This window comes from Cottoperca gobio, chromosome 21 (genome assembly GCF_900634415.1).
Source record: "Cottoperca gobio chromosome 21, fCotGob3.1, whole genome shotgun sequence".
NCBI classification, from domain to species: domain Eukaryota; kingdom Metazoa; phylum Chordata; class Actinopteri; order Perciformes; family Bovichtidae; genus Cottoperca; species Cottoperca gobio.
Window position 1 is genome coordinate 17,294,467 of NC_041375.1, and position 19,402 is coordinate 17,313,868.

General features: G+C 41.5%; 1 protein-coding gene across 1 annotated transcript in view; it reads right to left on the reverse strand.

Annotated features, from left to right (window-relative positions):
- Positions 1-276: 276 nt before the first annotated feature.
- osbpl6 (oxysterol binding protein-like 6) overlaps positions 277-19,402 on the reverse strand; it is a 34,849-nt gene continuing 15,723 nt past the window's right edge. Inside the window, 22 exon segments of the mRNA XM_029458889.1 lie at positions 277-3,239; positions 3,969-4,091; positions 4,359-4,485; positions 4,613-4,757; positions 4,852-4,996; positions 5,527-5,605; positions 5,739-5,802; positions 6,326-6,463; positions 7,019-7,272; positions 7,970-8,057; positions 8,847-8,978; positions 9,383-9,490; positions 11,521-11,651; positions 12,234-12,402; positions 13,332-13,424; positions 13,693-13,796; positions 14,322-14,460; positions 16,135-16,170; positions 16,173-16,310; positions 16,397-16,510; positions 17,304-17,357; positions 18,328-18,450. Coding sequence (XP_029314749.1) covers positions 3,128-3,239; positions 3,969-4,091; positions 4,359-4,485; positions 4,613-4,757; positions 4,852-4,996; positions 5,527-5,605; positions 5,739-5,802; positions 6,326-6,463; positions 7,019-7,272; positions 7,970-8,057; positions 8,847-8,978; positions 9,383-9,490; positions 11,521-11,651; positions 12,234-12,402; positions 13,332-13,424; positions 13,693-13,796; positions 14,322-14,460; positions 16,135-16,170; positions 16,173-16,310; positions 16,397-16,510; positions 17,304-17,357; positions 18,328-18,450 — 2,616 coding nt within the window. The 3' untranslated portion in view covers positions 277-3,127.

Sequence of the window (19,402 nt, forward strand, 5' to 3'; positions counted from 1 at the left end):
ATTATATTACATTAGTGTTGTACTTGAAATAAATACAAAAATAATCCCTACTTTCAAAAGTTGCATTACATTCATTGTCAACAGCTTTGCATTGGCCCTTTAATGGTGACAAACTTCTGGAAAGTCATGTTTGACAATGACAACAGACTAGCCCTAATTATGTTGGCAGCTCTGCAACGTAGCTGCTTAAGCTAACACTAAACCTGCAAATACTGATTTTGTTTCGTTAATTGACTTCCAACGCTCTGTCTTTTATAAACCACACTCCTCATGAGCTGAGTTGTACAGTTTTATTAGAACAAGCACTATGTAGCAGCAGTGTACAGTGTTCATGGAAAGATATGTACTTTGTTAAAATTGCACTTTCGAAGGTACCCATCAGGAAATAGATTTGAAAGAAAGTGAGCTGACACAGTGCTTTGTGATGTCAGTCCAAAACAAAAAAACATGAATCTAATTGAGAAATTAAAAACCTTTTTTTTTTTTTTTTTTGGTAAGGCATCTGCAACATTCATTAGCAGGCTAAGTTGTCTAGACATGCAGGTAGAACCGTGGATGAAGAGAGCATGACGAGGTTTTCATGATTATTATTTTTTTTTTGCACTACAGTCTGACTATGATACCAAACACTATTCAAAGCATTGCTCCTACATCCACACACAACCGCTGGGATTCAGTCTTATTAAAAAAAAGAAAAGAAATCACTGCTGTGGGAGGAAAAAAGAATCAGCTTTTGCAGTCGTTAGCCATCTTCTAAATGTGCTGTATTTACAGTGATCACCAAACATGTACTGGTTACATGTTGGAGTAGCAGAGCAGTGCAGAACCTCTTTTAACTCTGCAAGCGTTTTACACTCAAACCTTTTCTCCTCATCTAATGTCAAAGACATCTCCCTTTAAGACTTTAGACATTTTGTCCACAACTAAACCCTCAACACTATCAGTATAACTTATCATCGGTGGAGACTGGGTAATGTGCGGGGCTTGTTAATGGCATACCTTCTTGGCTTGGGGATTCTTATCAGTAGTGTGTTTGTGAGGCATTAAAAAATGCATTAAGGCACAGCAAGTGAAACTGACGACAAGTTGTAGAGTTTGTGATCAGGGATAAAAATTAAAAGCACATTAAGTACATAAAAAAAAAGATATGGATGCAAAGCAGTACTACCATTTTGGTTTGTAATCTACAGTACCATATGAACAGTGCACACAAGATGGATTTGCTTCACATAGTTTTCATTCTATATATTTATATTCCTTCAATGTCGTCACCCTGCGGTCCCAAACGAGGGGAATCAACTTAAATATGTGAGACTACGTGTGATTATGTGTGTGTGTGTGTGTGTCGGGGGGTGGATTTCACTCAGAGGTCCTGTGTTATAGTTTCTTACTCTGTAACATAAAACACTAGTTAAAAACATTAAAGCTGTTCTGCTTTGCAATAAATACACAAAATGCAAATAGGTAACTGGTGCTTTGCAGAAGCCCAGATCATAGCAGTAAAGTCTCTGGGGAATCACACATTTAGATTCTGGAACAGTATAATTGTTACTGTACAACACTTGCTTGCCTTTAACATGTTAAACATTTAAAGAAATATTTATATTGTTGCCCTACAGTAGACTGCATTGTCACGGGATGCCCTGCAGGTGGCTCTGGTGTTTCATATTGTGTATTTAAACCATACCTTTGGCTGAATGAGTCATAGGAATGCTGACACTAATTCATCAAAAGAAAATGTATTTGATTGATTAATCATGCAGGTAATCAAACGAGAGAAATAACCAACAGTAGCTGGTAATAGTCTTTTTTTTTTCTTTCATATCATTTTAAGTTTTTGGTTGTTAGTCAGAACAAGGATGTAAATTTAAGACGTTGCTTTGGTGAACTGTGACAGAAAATGAATAATTTGTTGATTAAATACTTTTTTGATGATTTAAAAATAATTCCATCGCTGGATGCAGACGAGTGTTTAGCCTCGTGACAGTTTTCCTCATGTTTCACTGTCAAGTCTATTTATAAAGTGTCTGTGAGGGCTTTACCGTCTTTACAACCTGCTACACCATCTTTTCTGAGACCTTTGAGTCGGATGTGTTTGATGTTTGAGAGTATCCATTATATATGGTGCACCTACTACATGTGGAGTTATGTGAGTATTTATGTAACCATGTGATTCAGAGGAGTTGGTTTCATGTAACAATGTTTAAAATTAGACAGTGGGGCTGGTGAGGTGAGGTTGTCCCTCTATTTACACAGAAATTGGACCCCATGACCGATGACTGTGTTGACTGTTAAAAAGCATCTGCAAAGGTTGTAGTCTCCTACATCACATGTCCAAAACACCAGAATAGATTTACAATATATTAATACCTTCTTATCTTTCCATTCCACCATCAGCTTTGAGAGCTGCTGCTTGAACGTTTTCATTAAAAATTCCATCTATGGACGCCATACTTTCTCTGCTGCAGCCGAGATTAATTTTGAATGAGTCGTTTCCCGAGAGAGAGTACTGCTATCACAGATTCAACAGTATTAAAAAAAAAAGGCGAAAGTAAATGAAATCTGCAAATTCACATAATACTATTTCACTAAATTCCGAGTCCAAGATATTTTATAAAAATACCTTTTTTCTATGATAATTGATGATACAGTAAATGCGGCTTTATGCCAGTGAAAGCTGCTCTCTAAACATGCACATAGGTATCGTAGGTAATCAAAAGGTCTACTTCATAGATTAGTCTAACCCAAACTGCTGTCAGAAATCAAATGGCTTCAACGAAAGAACGCTAAATCGTGTGTCTTTTTAAGGCAAGGACATACTCAGAAGTCAGAGGAGCTGAGGAGAGATCTACATAGGAGTGGTACGATTGTTGCCCTGACAACCCAGCTTCCACAAGCACAATGAAGGTGATCCTACAGGATGTTTCCATGGATGGATGACCATGTGGCAGTGCCGCAGAACCTCGACAGGGTCGCTGGGCATCAGGCCATCCCTCAGCTCTGCAGTCGCTCGTGTCCCTGCACACGGATGTTTCGTCTTCAACATGTTTCTCTTAACACCTTATTGTGCATAGGTAACAGTTGTGTTGTCTGCGATGACGATATGATGGACGTGGCAATCCGTGTGCTACCACAGGGTCACTGTAGACTCCATGTTGATGAAGCCGGGGTTTTTGCGGAGCTCCCAGTACGTGTTGTTGGAGACCCACCTCTCCCTGTGATTGGCATCAACCACTTTCCTGGGAGAAGGAGAAGTGACAGTGATAAATCAACAAAAGTGTGTTATAGGCCATTTTAGGTTAAAAAGAACATTAAATAAAAATATGATGGGGGGGGTTAAAAACGTGGATATCCTTAGATTAAATCGGTAAATTTACAAGGAAAAACTTAAAATATTCATATACATTATAAAATAAAGTTACTAATTTTGAACATACTGTAGTCACTGTGTGTGTGTGTTTAGATATTATCAAAGGTGTATTTTAGGATAGAGAAACATGTTTATGGGCACATTATATCAATATCGAGTAGAGTTACCTGGTCATTTTTTGTGTACATGTACAAAACTTAGTTTTCTGCATTTGTTTAATAAGAATTAAAGAAATGTTTGAAGGGGATAGTAACACATGCTTCTTGCATGTTACATTAAATACATCATTTCAGCTAATTCTAATAGAAAGACTTTATAGCGCTGTATTATAGATTTGGTCAGTAATTTGACCTTTATTTGATAGTTGTAAGCAGAATATCAGTTTAGTATACCCCCCCTCCTCCCCAGGGTGGGGAATTAACCCTTTTTTTTAACCTACAATGGCCCTAAGACACCTTTGTATAAACCCGAAAGCAATGAGGAGAAAATTGAATCCAGAAAGCCATGGAGGCATGATCAGGCGGATATTATCTAGATTTATAAACTAAAACCGTGCATACACAGAAAAGAATATACATATTTCTGTCTCTGTGCTTACTTGAAGAAGCGTGGCTCCAGTTTGATGTTGTTCTCCTCGTTCCACTTCCTCCTGACTCTCTGCAGATCCTCAATGCGCTGCTTGTCCGAGGATGCCATCTCCAAGTTCCCCTCCTCCAGATGCCTGTGTGACCCAAACACGACTTTTCAGTAAAGAAGTAAATCAGATGTTCTTACAAGAACAGCAACAACACGTTTACAAAAGCAAACATTCGCTTGGCTTCTTAAAGGGGCTCAAACTCATAATGTTAAAAGCGTGTGTATTTAAGCAGGACGTGCACTCATCAGACAAAAACACTATACAACGAGCAGATTAACTCAATCTTGTTTGCGGGAAAATCAGTGGCGTTTTATTTTGCACTTAGTGGCAGCTGAAGATGTGATGCCGTACCTTTGATCGGGCCTGAATCGGGCGTCTGTACGTGGCAGAGCGTCCTTCAACTCGGGGCAAAGCTCATTCAGTTCAATGGCAAACCTGGTGAAGCCGTAGTACAGCTCATAGTCTGTGGGCATGGAACCTGACACCGGGAGGAAACGCAATCAACAATCTTAAAATGTATCAACATTGTTAACTTTCCTGCCCACCCCATCGAATGAAATGTGAACTTCCAGGTCGAGGAGGTAGAGGGCTCATGTGATGCCTACCTGGCCTCCAGATGCATTTGGCAGAAGGTGGGACGCCACAGTAAACACCCTCGTGCCATTTTCCAAAAAGCCTGTGGATGACTTTCCCTTCTTGATCCATCACAAATCCTTGAACCTCGTTCACATTAGAACTCCAGTAGTTTCCCTGGAAGACAAACACCAGGTCGGGAGCTTCCCTTTACCACAATGCAATGCGTTTTACATCACACACTACACACCGATTGCCGAAGGTGTTTTACCTTCACGAATGTAAGTTTGCAGAGGCAAGCGCTGCTCTTTGTGTTTCTGATGGTGATCTCCCCGTAGTGTTCGATCCACCGCCGTCCACTGAGGATGTTGTGCACACAGGTGGTGACTTTGTTCCATTCATAGTGATCTCCAAACCTAGAAATACACACCAACAGCAGATTGGCTTGATGTGTTCGTGGAATGAGCTGAGCCCATGATGATAAATGTAAGTGATGATTGCACATGTGTTAAAGTGATGATCCAACACTGAGAAGTAAATATTAGCTTTATGTGTGGGATACTGAGAATCTGCTTCTCTCACAAGTGCATGTCATGTGGGACGATAGTAGAGAGGAGAAAGATTCCCATGTTTGAGACCCGTAAGCGCTCACGTCATCGGACAACCCAAAGGGCTAGACAGCAAGGTAAAGTGGTGAAAACATTCTAACTATAGCACACACTTAAACTGATATTGATTTTTTAGGTGGCTAAGCGTTTTCCCGCTGCCCCCGTCCACAGCAGTTGCTTAGCTGCCGTCCTGGCACTCCTGTCTGTTTCTAAAAGCTGTGGGCGTGCCTACATCTACTGTAGCTAACTGACTATAGATAAGTATCTCATTCAACCCCATTTGTTTGTACTATCTGTGGCCTATGTTTAATCACTACGCAAGCTGGATCAAAAGTTACCTGGGAATATTGAGATTCACGGTCCCGATCGGTAAAACCTCCATCGATTTCCCCCAGAACTTGTTTTTCCATCTCACATCTGAAAATAAGTAAAAGAACTTAAATATAAATGTACTGACCACTCAAATCTTTGCATTTCTTCTCACAATGTAATAAATAAAAAGCTATTTTTAATCAGTCCCATTAGGAAAACCCCGCACTAGATGACTTACCTTGCCAGAAGGTGAAGTTCTTTGACTCACAGTGGCAGGCGGAGATGGGAGGGTGGTGGCTCACCTGTGAGACGAGATCAAATAAAAACAGCTGTTGTTGTTGGGATTACACATCAAATACGTCTCACATGACGGACTACAACAAGTTCACGTGTCATGACTTCATTAGATCTGAAACTATTTAGTGTCCTTTCCGACGTGTGTTAAGTGTGTGTGTGCACTTGTTTGTGTGTGTAAATCCAAGTGATCGAGCTCCTTGTTGCAGCAGAAATACTGTATATAAATGCACTGGTCACTTAGTTACATACTAAATACAAACACTGCAGTAATTCATTCATAAACAAAACTAACTGGAAAATAGAGTTTGAATATTACCTTTCAAGCCAAAATTAACAATTGTTTGCAAAAGTTTGGGAACCAGCGATTTATTTACGCCACCAACATTATCTAGTCCAACAAATACACTGAAGAAGAGCTTATAAGTATCTCAGATACCAAGAAAATGGAAAAATATATCTAAGAAAATATTCTGTTTAAAATGCACTTTATATCATAAAACATTTATTTATCAAACAAAACAGACTTACCTGTTCTGAGAAAAAACAGAAGCCCTTGTCTTCCCGAATACATTCATAACTCTCTCCGAGTAGCGGGTTAAATGGCTTACTTCCTGCTCTGTAGTAAGTGGATGAGTAGCCTGAGACGGCAAAAGCAGCAACGAGAGCCTGTCAAGAGAGTCAAAACAACACCGCCAAAATAAACAAGAGGGGATTATTCGCTTCATATTAACAGGCTTGGTCACAAATAATCCAAACATTAGCATGCATTGGGCGCTATCAAAAGGACAGAAGAGCGATAAAAATAAGAGGATCCAAGGTCGACAGCTTCATCGGAGCGTACCACGGCCTCGCTGACGTGCCTCTGACTGAGACTATTTTTGTTGGTTGCGACTGGCAATGTCCCCTCATACAGTACATAAACAGATACAGGTATGATGAGACACAAAAAAGGGCATTAAAAAAAACCAAAGCAAGCATTAAACTGCATGTTTTCTGAGTAGTTTCATCGAACACAGGAGTAAATGCAACACACAATATAGAGAATGAATTCGAACACAATAAATATGCCATACTACTACAAGTAAAATCTGAACATTAGAGATTGTATGGACCCAGTTTAGAGGTGAAATGCTGCCCCCTATTCCTTTAGAGCAGGTGGCTCGGAATTACACATTGAACCTTTAACACCGAGTGGTTTTAATTGACGGCTTCTTAAATTACCATGCGTTCAAAGGGATCCTCGGTCTCAGCAGCTTTGTCCAGCAGCTCGCTGTACTCCAGCTCTTCACACATACGCTGCAGGGTGTTGAGAGGCTCGTTGAGCTCCACAGGCATGGACACTTTGGACAAGTCCTTGCCGATGTTGTTTCTCAAGATGTTCCAGAGGTTGATGTTGCTGGTGTCGGGACACGGCGCCGGCAGGCAGCTGCGGCGCCCGTTACGGAAGGCACTGCCAGCAAAGTCTCCGTTGGCCACTGGGAAGAAGAAGAATACCACCTCGTTAACAATCTGCTCATGGTACAACATTATCTGCTACAGTCTAGGCTCCAGGGCTGCACAGTATATCATTTATTTTATTTACTTGTCAGAAAGGACTGACTCAAGGCAAGAAACAGTGGTGAAAATATTCTAAATATAGCGTACACTTAAACTGATATTGTTTTTTTAAAGGTGGGCCTGTTTTTAGGAGGCGAAAATATGCTTTGCTTCTGCCCCCGTCCACAGCAGTGCATTGCTTTACTTTAGTGCTGGTGCTCCTGTCTGCTTCTCCAAACTGTCGTCTACTGTAGGTACCCAACACTACAATACTCATACAACCCCACTTAAAGTGATATCACCAATCCCAGTTCTTTCCCCAATTTTCCCAGTGTTTTCATCATCATGTGATACTATATTACACTGTGTGTTATGTGACAAAGATGGAGAAGGGAGATGCCAACCCTCCTTACACTGATAGCTTTCATAGAGTCTAAGAGAAGCCCTTGGCACAGAGCAACCCTGCAAAGTCAACTGCCTCTGCCACACTGATAGATGATCTTGCCAGAAGTGTTTGTGTGTGTTTGTGTGTGCTTGTGTGTGTGTGTGTGTGTGTGTGTGTGTGTGTGTGGATGTTGAAGAGGAAGCACGGTTGTGCTTGGTGTTTGGCTAGTGATGGTGCAGTGTTGGACTTACTTTGTCTGGAGACATTATCAGTCACACTGGCGTTGTCCTCGGAAATGTTATCGCTCACATCGCTGACATATGACTCATCGTCTGAGCCCTGCGAGGGGAACAGGTACAAAGCGGAGTGAGTCAGTGCAGTGGAGTACAACCCGAACTCCCATCAGAACAGCAGACGGCCGTAGCCTCACACACAGTTACTGCGACTTGCCAGTGGCTAACAAACTGCAGCAGTCGTCGGCTATCTGTCCTACTGCAGTAATCGTTAGATGACACGCTGCAGCATTTTCATATTTTATATAGCCAACACAATGAGGCCATTGACGCCATTGACTATCACAGTCGACTGCTGCTAGTGATGGTTCAACAGTGCAACACAGGTCTGAATGGGCCTGCTGTGGGAGCTGGAGGGGGGAGGGGGGGGTAATCCTTCAACACGGCTCAATGCATGCCTGGGGAGCTACAATGCTAAATGGCTCCTCAGAGACCATATATATTTGGAGGTAGGTGTTGGCAGGAGTTGAAAGGAGAGGTAGTGTCCACTGATGGTACAAACTCCTTTTTTTATTTTTAAACAAAGCTAGAAGCTACTAATCAAGTAACAGACAGAATCCTCTTCCGTGTTATGATTCTGAGACACAACTGAGGGATGTAGCCTGGAGGCAAAGTGAAAAGAAGCCCTCCTGTGTGTGCCTGACTTTTGAGTTTTTTATTATACGCTCTCTGCTTTTCATGCTGCCCTCATTAATTGCTGACTAACTCCAGCTCCACACACAGCTCCACACGTGACGTTTTATCTCGCCAGCAGCAGAGCTAGTTTAACGCCTTCCTTCCTCTACAACCCAAACTGCCGTCGTTTTCCTAAACACTCAGCTGTCCTCCGTTATACCTCATTCTCGGACGAGCTGGCTGACAGAAGCACTTCCTGGGCATCAAAGAACTCAGAGACAGACTCTGACATGGAGAGTCGACTCTCATTAGAGGCCTGCTGAGTCAGAGGGATCCCCATCTGTTCTCCAGCCTGCAGGAAAAACACACATTGCAAACACACGAGATGTTCACTGTTCCTTGCTACAGTATGATGACAAGTTTAAGAACCGAAACAGACCTGAAACACCATCAGACGACAACACGGAGTTCATTTTGCAGCATGTGTACCCTTTGCCAGAGGGCAAGTTCCCATCCGTTTCTAATTAGTCATTTTTTCTATTAGCCTTAATGTCAGGCTCTGCATAAAATAATGATCCTTTAAGCTTACCTGCCAGGGTGTACTGGAACACCCATCAATCTATAAGGACAGGAATCAATAATGCAACTGACGATGCACACTATGACTACCGGGTCAGCCTCCGAAGCCTTGTTGTTTCATCAATGTAAGAGTCAGAAATGAGCTCTGTCAGTGACAGACTGACCACAGCGACCTACCTCATCAGGCGTGGAGATGATGTTCACACTGACAACTTGTTCAGCCAGGACAGATTCAGAGTGGATGCGGTTGAGTCGGGTTCGAAGTTCTGCATTTTGGGACAGGGCCTGAATAATGAAAAGTGGGATTTACTTTCCAAATGCTTTGTTGTTTTTCTGTTTTTGTTGGGCTGGGGTGCAGGGAAGATCTAGTGTTTGATGCACTGGATGATAATTTGAAAGCTTTATAATCAGGGTGTGAAATTAGGCTTTTTTTTCCTCATCTGCCACCGTGGCAGGTCACTGAACATTTCAACCGAAATGTATGTAGAACGCTTTAGGATTGTACACACCGAGTCAGTGGTACCAGACAGTAGAAATAGTGTAAAGGTCACAGGATCTAATTTCATCCCCTGCTTATAAGAAAAAATAAATCTCACCTGTTTAGTTGCTGCTATTCCCTCTCCAAGCTGGCAGTGACGAGAACCCTCACTAAAGCAACTACACTGTAAAAGATAGGGGTCAAAAGCTACAGTCCTCACAGGTTACCTGCAGCTATAACGACTCCAGAAGTCTGGGTTAGCCAAATGAGTATCTTCCAAACTTAGTTGGGTGCCAGGACGAAGATATCCCTACTTTGACTAACTCAACACTGCTGAAGCCAAACTTTGAAGTATATTATTGTACAGAACAAGGACAGAGTTTTGTTTGTCTGCCATCTTTTAGAGGGTATCTCTTCACGGCCAGTTTGGGCAGGTGGAATGATTACAAAGACGGATAACTGTCTCAACATGCATATGGGCATGTAATATTGTATTAAGACAGACTTGAAAATATCTGAACCTATTCTTTAAAAACAGCATTAACTTGTTTTTTAGCCACTTGGGGGGGAGGAGAACAACTGCCTGTTTACACATCCGTCACATGGGTAGCAACATTAGCATTTATTTGGAGCTGTGTTTCTGTCCACCTGATGAATGTTAATCCAATATTCAGTCAGCTGAAGGCTCTGCTTTAGGTCTCCACCAAGTCCTGAAGGAAGTTGGCTCTTTCATTACTAAATGCTTCACTATGTTCATCAGCCAGCTGCTAAATGTGTCTGTTGTTTGGTGCTGGGCAGGTAGCGTACAGCGGGTTCAATAGTCGACTGCTGCTGACCAAAATCAAGATGAAAGAGGCTAAAACGTGACTGCCTGCTGTTTGGTGCTGAGCAGGTAGTGTTCTGTGGATTAATTAGGTATTTCACTGAAAACAGCTGCCCGCCCGCTGCATCCGCAAGACTTATCGCTGATGAGAGCAGTGAGAGTGAACCAAAGCAGCAGAGTTGCAGGCTTTAAAACCAAAACAATGAGCTATAACATGCAATAAAGCTCAGTAGAGCTGAGGGGAACTGCAGAACCACCCCTTTCACACACAAGTAGTCATGTGATCCCATTATATTTGTAATATAAACAAATATTGATGATATAGTAAATGTGTAAATGTGAAATAAAACATAAAAAAAAAGACAAAATGAACTCAGTAATGTCCCTCAGAGATTCAACTAGTTGACATCAGCAGCTGTAGATGTAACAACCATGAATCATGATAATCAACCTACAGAGCTTTGTCATAAAAACCTGACCTCCAGCTTACAACACTATTGTCACACAAGCATCCAATTAGGAACAAAGCGGGGATAAAGCAGCAGAAACATTTCACCAAAATGATGTCGACTGTTAGCAGAGGAAGTCCAATTAAATCACTGGGTAGAGACACAGCCCTGAGGAGCCGAGTTAATGAACCGCACAGCACATTTCTCTCTCTCACCAATTAATATAGGAAAAGATGATTGAGCTTTCACTTGCCTGCGCTCTGAACTGTAGCTTGTGTGTTTCATATGACAGCCTGTCATCCTGAGCCTATCTTACAACATGACAACTACAAAATGGATTTGAGGTTAAAGACGCCGAAGATACATCGCTCAAATTATTGCAGTCATTTCCCAGTTATGTCCCGATCACTCCGGGTGATTACATGTTAAAACAACATCATACTTAGCATTAGGAATGGAAAGTAGCCAAATATTTATTTCAAACCGCTCAGATAAACTAACCCTGACTACAGTAATGGTAGAAAGAAAGAGGCATCATGGGTAATGGTTGAAGACGGCTCATTACCTGTGACAGAGACTTCCTGAGAGAGTTGATCTGGGCCGACTGGTCCGACTGCTCCTGGTCAGACAGAATCTGTTTGATCTTTTCTTTCTCTATGGCCACTGTGTTGAAGGCCGACTTCAGAAGAGAGTGCACTGCACAGAGACAGGACAACAACTAATAAGTATCCTTTACACTGCACGATCACAGTTGTTTTTAGTTCCTCTGTCTCAATCCTGGGATGGAAAACATGAATATGAATGCATCTTTCTTCCTGCAGCGGTCAGACTGTACAATCACCACGGCCCCGGGTAGACCACCACACAAATACAGACTGTTCCTCCACTGTTGTGCAATATTCACTTTTTATAACCTTTTACCAACCAACCAATTATTGTGTACTCTTCATATGTTCTTTTGCTGTAACAAGGTACATTTCCCCGTTGTGGGACTAATAAAGGATTTCTGATTATGATTTCTTTTACACAGAAATCCAAAACTGCTTTGATGTTTGATTAAAACATCCTGGACTACTTCGCTTCATGTATTGTGTTTTGTTTTTCTAGGTTATTTAATTTGTAAAGCGTCTTCAAGTGGACTACTGTCATACTACTGTATGAAACTTTGATCCAGGTTGTTACAAAGCAGATAAATGCCTTAAGATTTACATATGAATTGGAAACCATCGGGACTTAATCCTCCTAATAACGCTGCAGCCATGCATGCTGCCTGCCTACCTTTCTGGGCGATGGTGCAGAATTCCTCCTGAAGTTTAATGTAGTCACTGGCACACTCTACACTGTCTGTCAGCCGGGACACGGGGGCTTGAAAGTCCACCAGCTCGGCACACAGGTTGGGGTTGGATGAGTGGAGGCGGACGGGGGACATACTGGCAGACAGAGGGACCTGATGAAGACCACAGAGGACCGCTGTCAATCATCTCAGAGGCACAACAATGTGCGTCTGACAGAACCAGCTGTGAAGAGCAAGAACCTTGGTCCGATAAGGCTTGGCTAACTCTGAATGCACAGTAAAATAGTACTAATTATTCAGTCCAAGTATCTGACACGTCACACCAACATGTCCCACTGAGGACAGGGACATGCTCATCACCGTACTAGAAATTACTTTGAAGGAAAATACAAAAAAACAACATTCTTCTCATTCTTCATGCAGCTACTGCAGATATTCTCTCTAATGTCAAATTGAGAAGCGTTTAGATCCTTTGATCGCAAACCAAATTCATGAGAGAAAATATATATTTTTAATTGGTTGGTTAAAAAAAAAAGCAACAGTATGAAAGCAGAAAGCACAGATTAATATATTAGGCAAAATAACGGAAAATTAGCAGAGATGGAAAAATCATTACTGAGGCCACGACACATTAATGAGTCTGTTGTAGTGTTGTAGCTCTGTTGTGTATGTGTCAACAGTCTGCAGTAAAAGGAGCAGTGGGAGTACATTCAGTGTTTCACTCTTGCTAAATAACACTTTAACTGGACCAACTGGCTCATACAGAATCATCAGGGTCTCTCTGACTACTAACAAACACTGCAAACCACTTTTACACTGTACTTTATGTGTAAAACATATTGTTGTATGTTGTAATATATATATAAATATGTATCCTTTATATATAGGCATCTATTGTTTCATAATTAAATGAAAACTCAAAAAAACTATTATTTAGCTTTTTATCTTAATTAACTGAACCTGAATAATAGCATTAAGGTCATTAAGGTACAAGGAGACTGTGTGTGTGTGTGTGTGTGTGTGTGTGTGTGTGTGTGCGTGTGTGTCTTTATGTGGCAGAGCAAAAATGTGAAAAGAGGTACCTGAAGCTGGAATTTTGCATCTTTGCCGACACTTTTTGTTCTCCATCTTCTGTTCAAGCGCTTTTCTTTCTTTGACAATTCTACACAATTGGTCTTTGTGGCACACGTGGATCAAAATATGCAAAATGTGGTTAATAGGACAAACAAACATTACAAATAAAGCAAGAGCCAGTGAAATGGCAAAAACAAAACAATGTTCCCACAAATGAGTCGCAAACAAAATATTGAGGTAGATGGAATGTTTAGATCAGTTAGAGAAGCACTAACTAAATTGCTTCGTCTACTCTTTGTACCCATGCATGTGTGTGTGTGTGTGTGTGTGTGTGTGTGCGTGTGTGCATGCCTTTGCATCTTTTTTTACCTGCATATCTGTGAAGTTGGGCGCCGACTGTGTCCTTTGAAGGATTTCCAAACTCTGCAATAGCCGGCTCAGTTCAGTCAGGTTGGACTGGCATCGTGCGAGCTCTGAAAATAAAATTCACACCCACACACACACACGCACAAACACAAACACATTCATCAATCCTCCTCTCAGGGTTCAGAAAACTTAATGTAAGGCCGGCTTTCTTTTGCTCAAGGTCTTTTTTTATTGGTGTTTAAAGTCATAAATCACAGATTCAGTTGAATAGACACAATATACCCCACCGCCACATGCCTATTATAGAATTACTGGACCTTTTAATAATCAAACATAATTTATTCTATTATGTACATATAAATAAAGTTCAATGTGACAAAAATTGTAAGTGAGACAGATCAGTTGTATAAAACTACAATGCAATATCAGTGGCGTCCATTTGTTCTATATACTGGTAGGATTATATACAAAGGAGTTATCACAAATACTCCTGTAGTAGCAGAAGGTTCAATGCATACTTCCAAAATATCTGAAAACCCAAAATGGAATGCAAAAGACTGAGGCATGTTTTAAATCTACTTCTTTATAAAAATCTGATTTGTTCTCAGCATGAGGAAGAAAATGACACCCACCCTCGGCGCACTTGTCCATCTCCTCTGATTCCTGCAGCCAAGCAACCACCTTGCTCTGGCCGTTACTGTAAGAGGCCGGCAGGCTGCTGTTGCTACTCGGGGCCACCGGCTGCCACGGCAAGCTGCTTGGCTTGGCCTGCTGATGGGAGATAAACAAACACAGAGATGTGGTTGTTTTGTCTGTAACTTCATGAGTTTACTGTACTGTGTTACACACTTGTTGGGATTGTTTTACTGGTACTGATCATACTTTAGTTATTCAAGTGGCACTGGCGTTGTGAAAAGATGCCAGAAATCAGTGAGAATTATCCATCACAATTCCTCAAATTGATGTCTTTAAATGACCTGTTCTGTCCGATTACGAACAAATCATCACATATGAGAAGCTGGAAGCAGAAAATATTCGGCTATTTCTTTTTTCTTTTCTTAAAGATGCCTTTATTCAAATAGTTGGAATTTAATCTTCTGTCAACTGACTGATCGTTTCAAGGCTATTCTGGAAACAAAGACATCATTGGTATTTAAATGCATACTTTATACCTTACTGTATGAATGTTCTGTGCTCCTGACCAAGTCACCTGACTACCTGCAAGAGCTGCAGCGAATCTGTTCAGGAGCCCCCAGTGATCTGTAACTGTGTGAATGTGCTTAGCTGGACAATAATATGCTCGTAGACAGCTTTAAAAGTAAATCAAAATGTCACTTATAATAAACAGTAAATACAGCAGGTTGGTTAATATCATGACAGGAACAATGTGTTGCATTATGGGCTTTTAGGAGCATGTGCAAATGCTTCTACTATGAGGATTTATTTCGTATTTGCAAGAGACCTTGATAGTCCTCCTTCCAAAGCGGTTAATTCTGACTCTAGGATTGGAGTCTCTGATTTAAGCTTTTCTTCTGGGAGAGCTCATCATGCTGCCACCAGCTGCTCTGAATCCAGATCCTACTGATCACCTCTACTGGCGGCACAGAGCCGCATTCCCAGGAGAATCCTGCTCTGTCGGCATTCCTCACATTTACACACAGTTCAGACACGTCAACGAAGACCAGGGGTTCACACTAAACTGAGAACAGTCTTGGACAAACGACGCGTTTTATTATCTTAATGATCAGTTTACAATTACCTGTCTAATCAGGCTAACTGCATTGAGCAGCTATCGGTCTACACATTCACAGCCATTAGTCCAGCAAACAGCCAGATAACACATTTAAACTGTGGAGAACTTTCAAGTTTTGTATTTAATTTAATCTAATTAAAATTTATCGACAGTTTTTGTATAGAAATGTAATAAATTGGGGTAATTGAAAGGACAACACATCCCACTACAAAGTCACCAGGTGGGTGATCACAAGAGACAGACTTGTATGTCCTTTACGTCTTCCTGACGTTACTGTGAACGTTCACTGACTTTTACTTCCTCTCTTCTGGATGATATTTTAGTAATGAATCCCAGTTTACAATAAAACAGAAGTAGGCAATCTCTGCTTCCCCCATGACATACCCTTCTGGAATAAGTAATTGCAGTTTGCTCAGAGCTCAGAGAGAAACTGCTTTTAAGCTCGATACACAGTAGGAGTAGGGACTAGAATGACCTCCTTGCGGTCGTATGCCTCCGCCAACCAGTCAAGTCGCAGTTAACATCCATGTCTGTGCAAAATGTCATCAGGTTTGTCAAAAATGTGTTTCGTGAGGTCACGGTGACCTTTGACCATCAAAATCTAATCAAATAGGAAGAAGAAGTCGTTCTTACATTTCATAAACCAGAGGATTAATTTAATAATCGTACGATTAATTAGTGGGAGGGCTCACCTTGGCGTCACGTACCACACTGGAGGCATGGTTGGGGGGACTCCATGGCAGCTGTGGGGGGGGGGGAACGTTCGCATGGTTGCCTCCCGGGGAGATCGCACAATCTCGTTCTGTCGGTAAAGCCGGTGATGACGCAACTTGGACACCCATGCATCAAAGATGTCTTGAGACTTGACCTAAAGAGGAAGACAGCTTTCAGCTCTGCTCCACTGACCTCCCGTTTATCGACGTTGCAATGACGGTATTGACCCGTCAGAGTTACCTTCAGGTGATAGATATGCTCCTCGGTGTCCAGGTCGATGCGACGGGCTCTCTTCTTGATGGACATGACTGAGAGGCCGACGTCAATGCTGCCATGAAGTTTGCCTTTTTGGATCTAAAGCAAGTGATAGACACACGATTCTTCAGCTTACAGATCGTGAAATCATTTGTAAATGTTTCACATTTTAACCGGTAATTACGTTGACCAACCAAAGAATCCTCCACGCTGTTGATCACTTTATAAATGTTTCAGTCTTTAGACCTTTATCAGGTAAAATTGAATTGACCACACAGACAGAGCTGAAACTATTAGTTGACTGATTATTTGTACCTGTGGATACCTGGAAATATTGTGGAGCAGTTTAGCTAATGTGAACATACATAGATCCAAATGTAGTATAAAAATAAACAGATTACAAATCAGTTTGATGCTGATCAAGCAGAAATGACAATCCCTGCAGTGTAAAGACTTGCTGCTTAGCGCTGTCTTATATGATTTGGGTTTTGGACTGTTGATTGTACTAAACATGGGAAGATGTCTTTTTGGGCTTCAGGATTTCCTTTTTTTAAAGAATATTCTTTGGGCATTGGATCGTTGACAGTTGAGAGGCTTACAAGAAACAAGGGCAGAAAGATGTATGACCTGCAACTAAGGTCCCGGGGCTTCTGAGGACATTGTTAATAAAGTGAAAACAAGTGATCCACAGTGTGCACGACTCTTTCGTGTCATGTGTTACATTTCCATATTGTCTGTAAAACTCTAGCTTTCATGCAAAGAGACTTGCTGATAACACATTGAACATCGTGACCCGTGTTGCAGATGTTTCTGCTGACTCATTGCCAAGCCAAGCTGATGTCAGGCCAGGCTGCCCTGTTTCTGCCTGTGGGTTGTAGTCAGGGTTACTTACATCAATGGGGGACTTGGAGTACTTCAGGATACCATTATCCAGAACAAAAAAACGCTGCGGAGAATATAAATAAAAGAAGTTGTGTTAAATAACAATAAGGGCAGACATCGAATGTAGATCACATTGGACTTGTTATTGAAGAATCAATACAACAGATGTATAGCCTTCACTACTGCAACTCACTCCTGGCTGGTCTACCTTCATGTGCCATCTGACCTTGTTAACCTACCCAAGTTCTCCCACAATGCACCGCTCCTCCGCTCCCTTCACTGGCTACCAGTGGCTGCCTGAATCTGCTTCAAGACTCTGGTGCTGTGAATGGATCAGGCTCTTCCTACATCCGGGCCATGGTCAAACCATGCACCCCAGCTCGTTCACTTCGCTCTGCATCGGCCAATCGGCTCACTACTCCCAGAGAAGCGACCCAGATACCCCTCAAATAAAACCCGCCTGTTTGCTATCCTCAGGTCAGCAGGAAGTCGTCACACCTTCCGTCGCAGACTAAAAACCCGCCTGTTTCGACTGCACCGTGGCCAATAATAAAATGAATGAAAAATAAATAAATAAAAATAATTTCTGTATGTAGCACTAACATTGATTTGGCTCATTTAAAGCTATTGTAGTTGAGTTGTATCCTCATGGTTGTTTGCACTTATTGTAAGTCACTTTGAAAAAAAGCATCAGCTCAATTAAATGTCATGTAATGTACACCCTTTATTCACTCATAATTAGCTGTAGGCTTTGTGTGTTCTGTGGTGTTGTGAGTTCAAACATGCTGACAACAGGGACTGGTTTCAACTGGTATTCAAGTGTTTTGTGAAAACAACAGTTAAGCTGATTCTGAAACTTCAAAGGGAAATATCGCTTGCAGGAAAAGAGGCCCAGAGCACAAAGCGAGGTGCATGAAAAGAGGAACCTGTTTCTTTACTAGACAGCGAACTGTTTAATATTCAAGGAGCGGCTGTTATGGAAAGTGTTTTTCCACTAACAAAAGCTTTTGTCTGCCTTTGCCTGTGGATCTTACCTTGTGCCAGCCTTTCAGGGGCCATTTCCGCTTCTTCAACATGAAACCCTCGTGTTTATCGGGCCTCTGGACGTTGCTCTGGCCGATTTTCAGCCCCTCAATGATTTCCCAGCTGTCTGCCTCCTAGAGAGGAATGAAAAGAGTCAAAACTAATCGAATAAGAAGAAAACGCGAGATACACTTGCTGTAATAAAAAGAAAATATGGTCCTGTCGTGACCACAGCTTGAAAAAAAGAAAATCACGGGAATACACTTAACACTTTATCCTTCTCACTCTGTACTACACATTTAAAGAAATACTGCCCCATTCAAATTCCTCCTGCTCTCTCAGCAGTTCCACTCCATTAGCTTTCTCCTGACTGTGCTCTTCCTGCTGCTAGTGGGTCTGTAAATCAAAGTGACGTCTGTGGAGTAGAGGGACAGCAAAGTCAGGCGGGGACAGGTGAAACATCACAGTGTCGTCCCACTGGGGATCTTGTGATCACAGCTTTGATGGTAAAAGAAATGTCATGGGACAGATATGGATCATCACCGTGCTGTACTGGCCTGACATGATCCATTCAGTGTCTTTCACAAGTTATTTTCATGTGAAAGTCCCTGTACATGTCTCATCTGCTTCTTGTGAGCAGGGCTGCCCCACTATAATCAACCAGTCTACTTATTGGTTGTTAGGCTTCTTGGTTATTTATTTATTATTTATTTTATGGTATCAATTCTCTATAAACAAAACAAAAAAGTAAGTTTTCAGTTAACAAGAAACGTATCTTCTGCAGTCTTGCTACGTGTTAGTTTTTGAATGCTCTTGGTTTACCCCAGATGGCAAGACTTTACTTTGAGTCCCCCCTCCCGTTTATTAGCAGTATATTAACATTTGATAAATGGTTTATAACACAATGTAATGTAGTGATAAGCAGACATTAGCGTTTATTAATGTATTTGTCAACAACTAGAACTCTTCCTGCGGGCACCCATGAGGGGAGGCTTGTGTATACACAGATAATTAATTACAAATTAATCAGGATTTAGCAACATTTGAGTGAGAATGACATTAAATAAATACACAGTCCTGATATTA